General features: G+C 55.2%; 1 protein-coding gene across 4 annotated transcripts in view; it reads left to right on the top strand.

Annotated features, from left to right (window-relative positions):
• Positions 1 to 258: 258 nt before the first annotated feature.
• The window catches only part of Col16a1 (collagen type XVI alpha 1 chain), a 53,062-nt gene continuing 41,605 nt past the window's right edge, over positions 259 to 11,715 (top strand). For 2 of the 4 annotated variants that reach the window (XM_050154361.1, XM_050154356.1), the window contains exons 1-16: positions 259 to 743; positions 2,281 to 2,387; positions 4,333 to 4,407; positions 4,491 to 4,608; positions 5,571 to 5,694; positions 5,967 to 6,233; positions 6,789 to 6,869; positions 6,992 to 7,117; positions 7,835 to 7,888; positions 8,162 to 8,188; positions 8,760 to 8,795; positions 9,713 to 9,739; positions 10,679 to 10,741; positions 11,232 to 11,273; positions 11,353 to 11,397; positions 11,482 to 11,517. In XM_050154361.1, the coding sequence (XP_050010318.1) occupies positions 2,315 to 2,387; positions 4,333 to 4,407; positions 4,491 to 4,608; positions 5,571 to 5,694; positions 5,967 to 6,233; positions 6,789 to 6,869; positions 6,992 to 7,117; positions 7,835 to 7,888; positions 8,162 to 8,188; positions 8,760 to 8,795; positions 9,713 to 9,739; positions 10,679 to 10,741; positions 11,232 to 11,273; positions 11,353 to 11,397; positions 11,482 to 11,517 (1,194 nt within the window). In that variant the 5' untranslated portion in view covers positions 259 to 743; positions 2,281 to 2,314. Of the gene's footprint in view, positions 744 to 2,280; positions 2,388 to 4,332; positions 4,408 to 4,445; positions 4,609 to 5,570; positions 5,695 to 5,966; positions 6,234 to 6,788; positions 6,870 to 6,991; positions 7,118 to 7,834; positions 7,889 to 8,161; positions 8,189 to 8,759; positions 8,796 to 9,712; positions 9,740 to 10,678; positions 10,742 to 11,231; positions 11,274 to 11,352; positions 11,398 to 11,481; positions 11,518 to 11,715 lie in introns of those variants that run through there. The other 2 variants (XM_050154347.1, XM_050154362.1) reach the window with 2 other exon arrangements.

Genomic DNA, 11,715 nt, shown 5'->3' with positions numbered 1-11,715 from the left:
CGTGCTGCTCTGTCCCTCCTCCCAGTGCAGACGGAGGCACTACAACCTAGGAATGCTAGGCCCAGGCGCTGGAAAAAGCTGACCACTGAGGCTTGGTCAGCAGCCACGTCGCGAGTTCCATGGCTGTGGAGGAGGGTCCTCAGACCTCTCCAGCTTTCTGGGGTCCCAGCCAAAAAAAAGGAAAAGGGGGCACAAAGGAGGTTTCTTAAACCCCAGGCCTGGCTCTGGAAGCGTCTGGCGTGGTCTCCCTCTCTCCAACCCGCCGCAGGCGCCCCTTCTAGGGCAGCTCTGGGCACGCAGGGTGCCGCCTCGCCCTGCTGGCCCGCGGGCTCACCTGGCTGGTGAAGCAGGACGGGTGCGCCCGGGCGCAGGGCCAGGCCAGGAGCGCGCGGCAGTGCAGCCCAGCAGCTAGCGCCTTCGCGCCAAGCGCTCGCTGCCTCCCTCCGCCTCCAGCCTGGCGGGCTGGCTCAGCTGTGTTCCATTAGCCTCTTGGCAAGGTCCCAGCGCCCCTAGAACCGCCCTCTTTCCCCTCCAGGAGCGGCCGGCAGTCCAGGCAGGCTTGCGCTGCGCGGCACTCAACAGAGAGAACTCGGGACGCCGAGAAGCTGGAGACAGGGCAGACCGGCAGGGCAGGGAGAGATCGAGAATTCCCCTGCGGGCCGGTGGACCCCCGGGCCCTGCTTCCCACACCTGGCGGCCTTGGGGCCGCCAGGATTGCTCAGTGAGGGGCTTCCGGGCTATTGGTAAGTGGGCCAGGACTGGGCTGCTTCTCGCTCTAGGCTGAAAGGGCATTTTCTGCTACTGACCAGCTATGTGACCTGGGACCAGCTATGTGACCTGGGACAAGTGGCATCCCTTCTCTGAGGTCCTCCGTGCTCTTCTCTGCCCCGGGGTGGCATGGACACTCCATGCCGGTCCTGCTGTCGCCTCAAATTTGTACCTGTGTTGAAGGGGGCGGGGCCTCCCTGGAAGCATCTCTCTAGCTGTCTCTACAGCCCTCCACTCGGACCGAGGCCCGAGTATGGATGCCAGAAGTGCACATGATGAGCACGTCTGTGTTCACGCCTCCACATGCGCCCACATGCGGCTCACAGCCGGCTAGCCTTTCATTGGCTGTCGGGAAGGGAGCGCCAGGGTAGGGTTTGAGAGTGGGAGATGCACACCCCTAGGATGGGAGATGACTAGGGTGGGGGATGCAGTTCCATTTCCGGGAGAAGGGAGGAAGAGTCGAGCCTACATATATATTGGGGGAAGGGGTCCTTTCCGTTGTCATTCTGTATCCAGCCACAAGGCAGGTAAGTTAGGATTGCACTGGATGAAATTGGACTTGCCTAAGAAAAGTACCAACAGGAAGGCCCCAGGGAGGGGTGCTTATGGGCTGGCTCTGGACAGGAGTGTATATGTAAACTCTGGTCTGTTATCAGTCCTCAGGTCTGTTAGCGTGCCTGCGTGCAGCTAGGTTTGACTGCATAGTCCTGGTACCCATGCGCCTGTGCGCCTGTGTGTATTGTACTGACACACATGGCTTTGTGTGCTCATGATCTGCCTGTCCCGGAAGAGGACATGATATATGACTCTGCTGGCCACTTGCTGAGCCTGCATTGATTTATCTGGGCCCATCCATCAGGGTTTAATAAAACCAAAAGACAAGCATCCATCAGCCTGGGAGGTTGGCAACAAGGTCCTGGGCCCTGGTGACCTGCTCTCCCGCCCCTTGTCCACACAAGAGGAAGCTTTCTTGGCCCGCACACAGCCCTGTGATCTCTGCCAAGAGACTCAGTCCAGTTTTCGGCCCCTGACCTCGTGGATGCCTGGCAGGGCTACCTGTGCTCGGTTGAACACAGCTCTCCAGGTACTGGGCTACTGTGTGCCGACACAGAACAGCTGTTAGAGCTCCGGGATTCATCCCAGCATTTTGATACGTTACCTCTGCTCAACCCCCCACCCCACCCTCCCAGCCTCTATGGTCTTAAAGGCCTTCTAGACCCCCTTCCCAATCCTGACACAGCTAGAAGCTGCCTGGGCCCCTGTTTCTATGCGTCAGCCAGCCTTCTGCTCTGGCTGGTGGTTGTCTGGGCCATACCGGTGGCTAAATATTTGTATTATCACCTCTGCCCAGATTCTCACCTCAGACCTGTGTGGGGCTCCTGAGAGCGACGGATGCCAAGCCCTGACCACTACAGTCCCTGATGCATGGGCCTCAGACTGTTCCTACTTGTCCACACATGCCATTGTCCTTTGGGCACCCTGAAGCCCACCTTCCCTGTTTTTGGTTGTCAGGTGCCAAGGCTGCAGCTGATCTCTCTGGACCAGCATGTTGGCATCCTGGGCTCCTGGCTTGTGGCTGCTTGGGCTCTGGGCCACCTTCAGCCATGGAGCAAATATAGGTGAGCTGACTCAGACCTGCCTCTGGCTCCCGGTTTCTGGGGTCTTCGCACATATGTGACCATGTATATATCAGTCATATGGGCATTTATGGGCAAGTGTAGGAGCTGAGCTCAGGTTAGCTTCTGAGATGTTTGCATACTTGAGCCTGTGTGAGTTAGCTGTATGTGTGTGTGAGTTAGTTCTCTCTCTCTCTCTCTCTCTCTCTCTCTCTCTCTCTCTCTCTCTCTCTCTCTGTCTCTCTCTGTCTCCCTCCCTCTCTCTGTATCTCTTGTGTCTGAGGATCTCTGGGTTTGCATCTTGAGAAGTTCAGTACATTTGTATGTTCTCTTGGGTCTCTGCAGGGAGAGAACAGTCCCCCGTCCCCACCCCCAGTACATCCTTGCACTTCTTACTGGCTCTCTGGATGAGAAGGAGCAGGCACCACACTCTCCTTACAAAGGCAGCACTTCCAAAAAGCTGCCCAGCCCCTCTGTTCCTTCTCATGACAGTGACCCCATCCTCCAGCCACAGGCTCCTCTTTTGTACCAGCTTGGATCTCTGACGACTGCCCACCCCATGGTCTAGGCTCTGGACAGGGAGAGGGTGCAGTTTTCCAGGGACCAAAGCCAAGGGAAGTTGACCAGGCAATCTGCCTGGCCTTGCTGGGTGCCCTCTGGGCCCGGTAGTTGCACCACCTAGCCAGGAAGGAGCCGAACTCCTAGGCCCAAGTCCAGGCATCCAGGGTGGGTGGGACTGCCTGTGTATGTGTGTGTGTGTGTGTGTGTACAGGCACATATGTGTTTCTGCATGTGTATTGGAGAGTTTTGCTCTCCTCTCCTTCACCGGGTCCCCTAGAGGGGCTGGGGCAGAGGATTTCAACATCTGTAAGGAATCTGGGTCCGTTGCCAAGGGTGAGTCACCCAGTACTGCGGGATGCTGAAGACAGTGATGGTCTTTCCGGCCAGACTTGGGGGTGGAGATTGCAGCGGGTCACTGTGCCCGGGGACACAGGGCTCTGTCTTTCAACTAGTTTGGACAGGGAGTTGACTATCTCCTGGGAGGTGACTTGACTGGCTTGGCCCAGCCTTTCCGTCAGCTTTTCTGGGAAGGCCCGTTGATTTTAGCCCCTGCCTCTTTGATGTAGCACCCTCCATCAACATTTCTGGTCATTTCAGGAGGGGAAGGAAGTGCAGCCCCGGGGGAGAAGGAGGCTTATAGCCACCATCCCGTCCCTTTGGGACTTCAGAGACTTGTGTCTTTATTCAGAATCTCATACCTCTTTAATGGGCCTTGTCTGGCCTAAGTCACTGATGGTACCCTTGAGCTTGTGGTCCCCTCAGCCTCTTGCTCTCTTCTTATTGTTGTTTCGCTAGCTGGGTATGCGGGTGAAAAGCCATTCTGATAGCTCAGACTTGTGTCAGCCTTTTTCTTCTGGGAATATGGGGAACAGAATGCCACCCATGTGTGCCAGTGCACATGGCAGCCCTGAGGACATGGGTATGCATAGCTCATGCATGTATAGTCATGTGCATGCGGTTGCACGCAACATCAAGTGTGCATGAAGATATCATATCCTCATCCCCACTGTGTTCCTCTGCCCCCAGCTAGGTGGAACACATGGAGGAACATGTACATAACATATACATGTCCACTGTCCGGGCTCTGAACCAACTAGGGTTTCTTTCACCCCTGATTGGTCTAGCTCCAGCTGGAGGTATTGGAAGGCTGGGATCCCAGGCGTCTGGTCCTATTTTGCTGTTGACTCATTCAGTGGCTGTGTGCTGGGCCCTTCTGGCACAGCCAGGGTCATAAGGCGAGAGTGAGCACAGCCTCAAGGCAGACTAGGTTAAAAGTCCAGAAGGAAAACTATGGACTTTTCCCCTCCTGGGGTCCCCAGGATCCCCCCCCCAGCCCCAGGCAGCTGCCTTCCTGAGTTCCTAATGCTCCAGGCCAACTTTCTCCCAGGTGAGCAATGCCCATCTTCCCAGCAAGAAGGACTCAAGCTGGAACACAGTAGTGACCCGTCAACCAACGTGACTGGTGAGTGCAGCCTCATCCATCCCCTGCCCACTTCCTAGGGTTGCCCTGCGCTTCTCACCTGCCCTTCCTCTGATGTCCTGAAGGCTTCAACCTAATCCGCCGACTGAATCTCATGAAGACATCTGCCATCAAGAAGATCCGCAACCCCAAAGGGCCGCTCATCTTGCGACTGGGAGCTGCCCCGTTGACCCAACCCACACGGTAACAGACTCTGGGTGACTATTGGGAATCCATACTGACCTCAGCCACATTCTTGCAACTCTGGATGTGAGTGGTCCATTCCAGGGCCTCTCTGGAGGCCATTTTGAGCCTTCCCTGCCTAAAGTCTACCTACTGGCTGGCCCCTGGGCTTGAAGGGTGGGTTTGTGTGCGTGGTGACTGGCAACCCCAGCCTGGCTCTCACTGGCAAGGCAGGGCCAGGTTTATATCCCCTGGTTGCAATGAGAACCCTAGGCTGGTTTCAAGAGCCTGTGTCTATGTGAGTGTGGTCTTGTGTGAAGCCCAACTCCCAGCAGCCCCTGGGCCGTCTGGCTCCTCCTGACCTGCATCTCCTTTCCTGGCTGCTGTGTTTATGCAGAAGCCCTTGGTCCCTTTCTCAGAATCTCTCCTTCCACTCTAGGTCCATACGCCATGCTGGCTTCCTTGGGAGCTTCCTTTGCCAAAGTTGGGATGCAATGTTGAAATAGAAAAAGAAATGATTTATTTATTGTGCATATAAGTATTATGTCTATATGTATGTGCACCACATGCATGCACTGACTGCAGAGGCCAGAAGGGGGCATTCTATTCCCTCTGAGACTCCAGTTACAGATGGTTGTGAGATACTATATGGATGCTGGGAATCAATCCTTGGTCTTCTGGTTGAAAAGCCAGTGCTCTTAACCACTGATCTATCTCTCCAGTCTGCTGAGATGGTTTCAGGGATTCTCTGTTAATGGTCCTCTGTCCCATCAGGCCCCATGAGACTTCCTGGGACAAGAATTTCCCTATTTTCACCACTGGCTTTCCCAGCAGCTAGTCAATCCTTAGCACCCGGAAGGTGCTCAGTGAGTGTGTCAGGATGACTGTGTGCGTGGTTTGGCGGTGCATGCTGTGCATGTCTTGGGCAGGCTCATCCCCTGAGTGCCACTGAGATTCAGAGCAGCCTCTCTTCTCCCCTGCAGAAAAGTATTCCCTCGGGGACTGCCAGAGGAGTTTGTCCTGGTCCTGACAGTCCTGCTAAAGAAGCAAACCTTCCGGAACACGTGGTACTTGTTCCAAGTGACTGATGCAAACGGGTACCCACAGGTGAGCCCACCCCTTCCCTCACCCACTCCTTGGGCAACTGGTTGCATGTGTCCAGCTCAGCTTCTCCCCACCCTTGTGGTTTCTGGGGCATCTCTGCTCCATCCCAGGGCCCATCACATTCTTACAGGATGTTCTCTGTGACCCCAGCTAGCTCTCTCCCATCCTGGGAAATAAGTTTGAGCCCCTCAACTTTGCCGTGCTATTGCTCTAGAACTCTGAATCACTGTCCTTTTTTTTTTATCCCCCCCCCGCCCCCTTCCAATTTGTCACAGATCTCCTTGGAAGTCAACAGCCAGGAGCGGAGTCTAGAGCTCCGGGCACAGGGCCAAGATGGTGACTTTGTGTCCTGCATCTTCCCAGTGCCCCAGCTCTTTGATTTGCGTTGGCACAAGCTGATGCTGAGTGTGGCAGGTCGTGTGGCCTCTGTGCATGTGGACTGCATCTCCGCCTCCTCCCAGCCCCTGGGGCCCTGGCAACCCATTCGGCCTGGGGGCCATGTATTTCTGGGCTTGGATGCTGAACAGGGCAAACCTGTTTCGGTGAGTGCTGGATCCTGGTCTCTGTTTCTACCTCTGGGGGAACCTTGAGCTCCTGAGAGTGTGCATCAGTGTTCAGATCCCCCTCTGGAGCCATTGCCTTCCATCTGCAGCCTAGCCACGTTAACCTGACATTTCAGGCCCTCCACCATCTGGCTCCGTGTCCCCGGCATTTTCCTTATATCTCTATTGACTGCTGTCATCAATTCCCCCCAGTCCGATGGATCACCTAGGAAATTTGCATATGTATGCCTTTGCATATGCTTTTCCCTTTCCCTGCAATGCTTTTCCTTAAATATTCATTTACAGGATGGGCCCAGCTTGGATGGAGCCACCTCTTACTGCCTGGTCCTCCATCCTCTTCTCTCTCCTGATTCCTCCTCCCTTCCTCCTCCATCTCTGCTTTTAGCGACAGCTCTATTCTTGATGGCTTCCCTGACTAGCCTGGAGAGACCCTAAAGTCAAATCCTGGGGTGAAGACATCTTTGAGCCTCTTTGGGGACCAAGGCAGAGCTATTTGATCATCTGAAATAAGATAAAGTTGTGTGTCCCCTGCAGTTTGACCTTCAGCAGGCGCACATCTACTGTGACCCAGAGCTGGTGCTGGAGGAGGGCTGCTGTGATATCTTACCAGGAGGGGTGAGGAGCTGGCCCCTAGCACATGCTGTGCTGGGGGGGAGGGCAGCCTGCATGGGGACGGCAGAGGTCTGAGAATGCATCTGCCCCTCTGCTGACCCTGACCTTTCCCCCACCTTGAGCAGTGTCCCCCAGAGACCTCCAAGGCCCGTCGGGATACGCAGAGTAATGAGCTCATTGAGATCAATCCTCAGACGGAGGGCATGGTCTACACCCGCTGCTTCTGCTTGGAGGAGCCCCAGAACAGCAAGGTGGGTGAGCCGGGGAGGTACAAGGGAGACTGTTCCACCCCTGACCTGGCTGAGGCTTGTCACCAGACTCAGCAGGTCGTGTGCCCAAGTTGGGAAGACCCCTGGATGTGGGCTTAACTTATGTCTTATCTTATGGAACTCAGGGAAGTAGAGAGAGAACCCACGGCGTTAACCCTGTGCCTGTTACTCGCTGGCATTGCACATCATGTTGCTCTAGTTCTGACTCTGGCCAGCTTCTCACTAACGCCATCTAGACCCCTCCTGAGGCAGGCAGGGCCCAGTCTGCAGTTTCTCCTGTACAGGGATATGTGGGCTCGGATGCCAGGCTGCGCTCTTTTCCCCAGGGCTCTCTCACTCTCGCGGCACCATGGCCAGCTGCCCCGTCCATTCCCAGGTTCTTTGGAGGTGGCAGGAAAGCCCCATCCTTCCCTCAGCCCCACCCTCTGGTTGGGCAGTGTCCCTGCCTACCCAGGCATCATGCCCAGTCTTTGACTGCAGAAACACAAGATCCCATTGATTCGCTGTCTCCTTTCTACATCACATGGTGGAGTGGAAGGGAGAAGGGGCGCCTGTGGGGGCAGCCTCAGGGGTCTGAACAAGCCCTTGGTGCCCTGGGAGGTGCCAGATGTCAAACTGAGGGGGTGCCTTGCATGCGTGTGCTCTGCCTGGATGCCCCTTTCCATCATGGACCCCAGAATTGTCCCTCTGTCTGCCCAGGTGGATGCACAGCTGATGGGAAGAAGCAGCCAGAAGGCAGAAAGGGGGACAAAGGTAGACGGGGGTGGAGGGAGGAGCTCACAGTGCCCTCTGTCTGCCCTGCATGCCCTCTGTAAAGCCCTTGGAGAAGATGCCACACTCCCACTCTCTTCCTGCCCGGACAGAGCTTGGCTGTGTGGTGCCAGCTCTGAGAAGGGAAGACAGACTGGGCGGGACACAGTTTTGGGTGTTCTCTAGAGAGCTGGCTCCTGCCTGCTCTTGTACAGGGGCTTGGAGCAATGCTTGATACCAGGTTCCCCTCCCACCCCCATGCCTCCTTCTTCCCAGGCCCACCAGGAGACTGAAGTCAATGAGGTGAGCCTTTCTTCTGCGGGGGTGGGGTGGGGGATGTCAGCACTAACTCTTTGGATAAAGGTTTTGAGGCATAGTGCCTAGGTGTGGGGGTGACAGATGACTGTGAAGTACCTGACATTCCTGAGGGCCCAACAGGAGGCCCTGCCTGCCCTGGATTCTAGGGTGGAGGCCCTGGGAGCCATTCCTACTGAGTCAGAAGCCAATGGCCATGGGCACATGAGAAAAGCCTAGGTCTTAGCCATGAAACCCTTTTTCAGTGACACGCTGTGTGGCCTTGGGCTTGTTCCTCTCTGGGCTTTAGTTTTTTTTTTTTTTCATTTGAGAAGATGACTGTAGGTCTGTGTTAGTGGGAGACAAGGGGCAAGGTTGCCTTTCTATGCTTCCTACCTCTATGTGTATCTCAGGTCATGCTAAGGACACGGGAGGTGCTGTTTGTGCTGATAGTGAGAGAGACAGAGAGAGAGAGAGATGGAGACAGAGAGACAGAGAGACAGTGTGTGTTATGCACTCTCATGTTGGGTAGGGCTAATCTTGGGGTGCAGAATTAACCTGCAGGCCTGTTCCCTTGCAGTGCCCACCCTGCGTCCACGGTGCCCGGGAGAGCAATGTAAGTGGATGGGGAGTCGTGGGTGGGGTGGCTGCAGTCTGGGTGTGCTCGCTTCCTAGAGCAGGCTGGAGTTTCCTGGTTGGGGACAAGGGGGCTTTGTTCACTTTCCCAGCATCCCCTGCCTGATCCCCAGAGCTGTGCTTAGCCCCACCCCTGAGCCATCAAGCCCTGACATCTCGATGGGGCCTCATGATCCAGAGTGGTGGCCTCCTCGGGAGGCGGGAGGGGACTAAGACCTTGGGTGCTGATTCCAGTTGTGCGTTGGCCTCCAGATCTCAGATCCGCTTTGACTGGAAGGCTCTACCTGTCACCTTGGAGGCCTAGGCGTGGGGGTGGGGGAGCAGCCCAGGGACACCTAGCTCAGAGCCTGAGCATTCTCCTCTCCTAGCCTAGCCCAGCTTTCCCACTAAGAGTCTGAAAGGACAGGACTCAGTGCGAGCCATTTGGTACCTACTGTGCCTCTTCTGCAGGAGTTACCGTGTTTTGAGCGGGCGGGCTATATTGATTCACAAAGGGCATGTATCCCCTAACTTTGGGGGAACTTAGAGGTGCCCCCCACTGCTGCCTGCCTCTCTTTCTATCCAGTCTCCCATCAAATCTGGTAAGGCCTTGGTTCCCAGAGGTGCTGGGGTTGCCATGGCAACTGAATGACCATGTTAGCCTAACAACTTAAGGTGGGCCTAGTCAAAGGCAGGCAGGTTGGAGAGAGTAGATCAGACCCCTCTGTTGGCTTTACAGCCTTGGAAAATAGAATCAGCTCGCTGATTGGCCTGGAAGGCAGGATGGGGACCGGGACTCTTGTGGTTGGTTCTGCCGTCATGGGTGTGAGTCTCACCGATTTGCTTCCCCACTCTGGGCCCTTGGTTCCCTCTAGCTCCCTATAGCTCAATCTCCTCTTCCCTCCTGTGTTCCCTTAGGTCACACTTGGTCCCTCTGGCCCCAAGGTAAGACCCAGCAGAGAGCAGAATTCTCCCATCTTCTTTGGTGGTCTTGGTCCCTCCCATGTCATGTTGCCCTATGGTCATGTGTTTATGTCAGAACTGCCCGGGTGTGTGTAAGTCTGTGTTGGAGTGAGTGGGTTGTTTATGAAGAGTCCAGAACTGATCTTTGCTGAGGCAAAGCTCCTCAGTACCAAGTACCAAGCCCTGAGCCCTGGGTACACATACCCTTCCTAGGAGGCGTGTGCTCTCACCATTCCAGGCATAGGTCATGGGATGTGTCAGAATGATCATGTGTGGATATACCTGTATATTCTGGAACACATATCTGCACCTATGTGGTCCACAGGCCAAGGGCTGAGCCTCTAGGGACCTGTGGGCTTAATGGGTCTCAAGTTTGTGAGCAATGGGGCGAGCGTGGCTCGTGTGAGCATGTGCTGTGCTTGCTTTGCTAGCTTGTGAGTGGGTAGGCTCTGCCCACCACGTCGCCCACAGCATCCCTGTCTTATTCACACAATGTCTGGAGACGGTGCAGCTGCATCAATCCTATTTTATTGATGAAGAATCGGAGGCTCAGGGAGGTGATGAGTTGCACAAGGCTCGAGCTCAGGAAACTTGACTATTAGCTGTCCTGGGTTTATGTTGTCCTGCGTATCTATGCAATGTATTCACGTTCTGTGGATCTGTTGTGTGTTTGCTAATGTGCATGCCTGTGGATGTGGGGGATGGGATACTCTGTGTGAGGCTGTAGGTTTGCCAAACAGCCTTTTGGTGTATATGGAATCAGTGTACTGTGGGTAGTGCATGGTGTGTGTGTGTGTGTGTGTGTGTGTGTGTGTGTGTGTGTACACATTTGCATAATAGAGGGATAGAGGTAACCAGGGGTGGGGAATACTTCCTGGAGGCTCCCTTTAGGCTTGACCATCATTCTGGTCTCACCCACAGGGAGGGAAAGGTGAGCGAGGCCTGACTGGACCATCAGGCCCCAAGGGAGAGAAGGGAGCTCGGGTAAGTGCCCAAACCAAGTCAACATCAGGGCCTCTCCCACTGGAGAGGGGCTTGGTGGGATGTAAATTAACATCCCACCACCTCAGTGGGAAACCTGACCAAATGGGCATTTGGCCAGAGTTCTATAGGGGTTAGCCTGGCCAAGTGGGCATTTGGTCAGGGTTCTACAGGGGTTAGCCTGGCCAAGTGGGCATTTGGTCAGGGTTCTACAGGGGTTAGCCTGGCCAAGTGGGCATTTGGTCAGGGTTCTACAGGGGTTAGCCTGGCCAAGTGGGCATTTGGTCAGGGTTCTACAGGGGTTAGCCTGGCCAAGTTGGCATTTGGTCAGGGTTCTACAGGGGTTAGCCTGGCCAACTGGGCGTTTGGTCAGGGTTCTACAGGGGTTAACATGTGGAAGCCTATTTTCTAGGGTACCTAGGCCTTTCCTAGCAATAGGTTTTTGTGACTCCCCTGGGAGGCTCTAGCCTTGACCCCTGTTACTTACTCACAGGGCAACGACTGTGTTCGAGTCTCCCCAGATGCCCCACTTCAGGTAAGACTGAGAAGTGAGGCCTGTTTCAGGGCTGAGACAAGAGCATTCTGCCCACTTAACCCCTTTTCTCCCTTGTCAGTGTGCAGAAGGCCCGAAAGGAGAGAAGGGAGAATCAGGAGACTTGGTAAGCCTGGGACCTACCTCAGGGCAGAGAGGATGGGTCCTGACCCAGCCTTACCCATTCATTTGTGCTCCCTCCTCATCTTAGGGACCCTCAGGACCCCCAGGCTCAACAGGCCAGAAGGTAAAAGGCTTATGTTTGGAGGGGTGGGTGCCCAGATGGACCACAGGCCCTATGTTCATGAGGACAGAAATGTCTAAGGCTTTCCTAGAGGATCATGACAGATTGGCAGAGTTGACTCTCCCCTCCCCATCCCTTCTAATCCTCTGCCTAGTCCAAACACCCACCACATCTAGAAGGCAATACCACATGTTTGTGGAA

The sequence above is a fragment of the Alexandromys fortis genome, unplaced genomic scaffold (genome assembly GCF_014885135.2).
Source record: "Alexandromys fortis isolate MF-2015 unplaced genomic scaffold, M_Fortis_MF-2015_v1.1 scaffold_26, whole genome shotgun sequence".
Lineage (NCBI taxonomy): Eukaryota > Metazoa > Chordata > Mammalia > Rodentia > Cricetidae > Alexandromys > Alexandromys fortis.
Note: the sequence above shows the minus strand (reverse complement) of the source record. Positions and strands in the feature narration are given on the sequence as shown.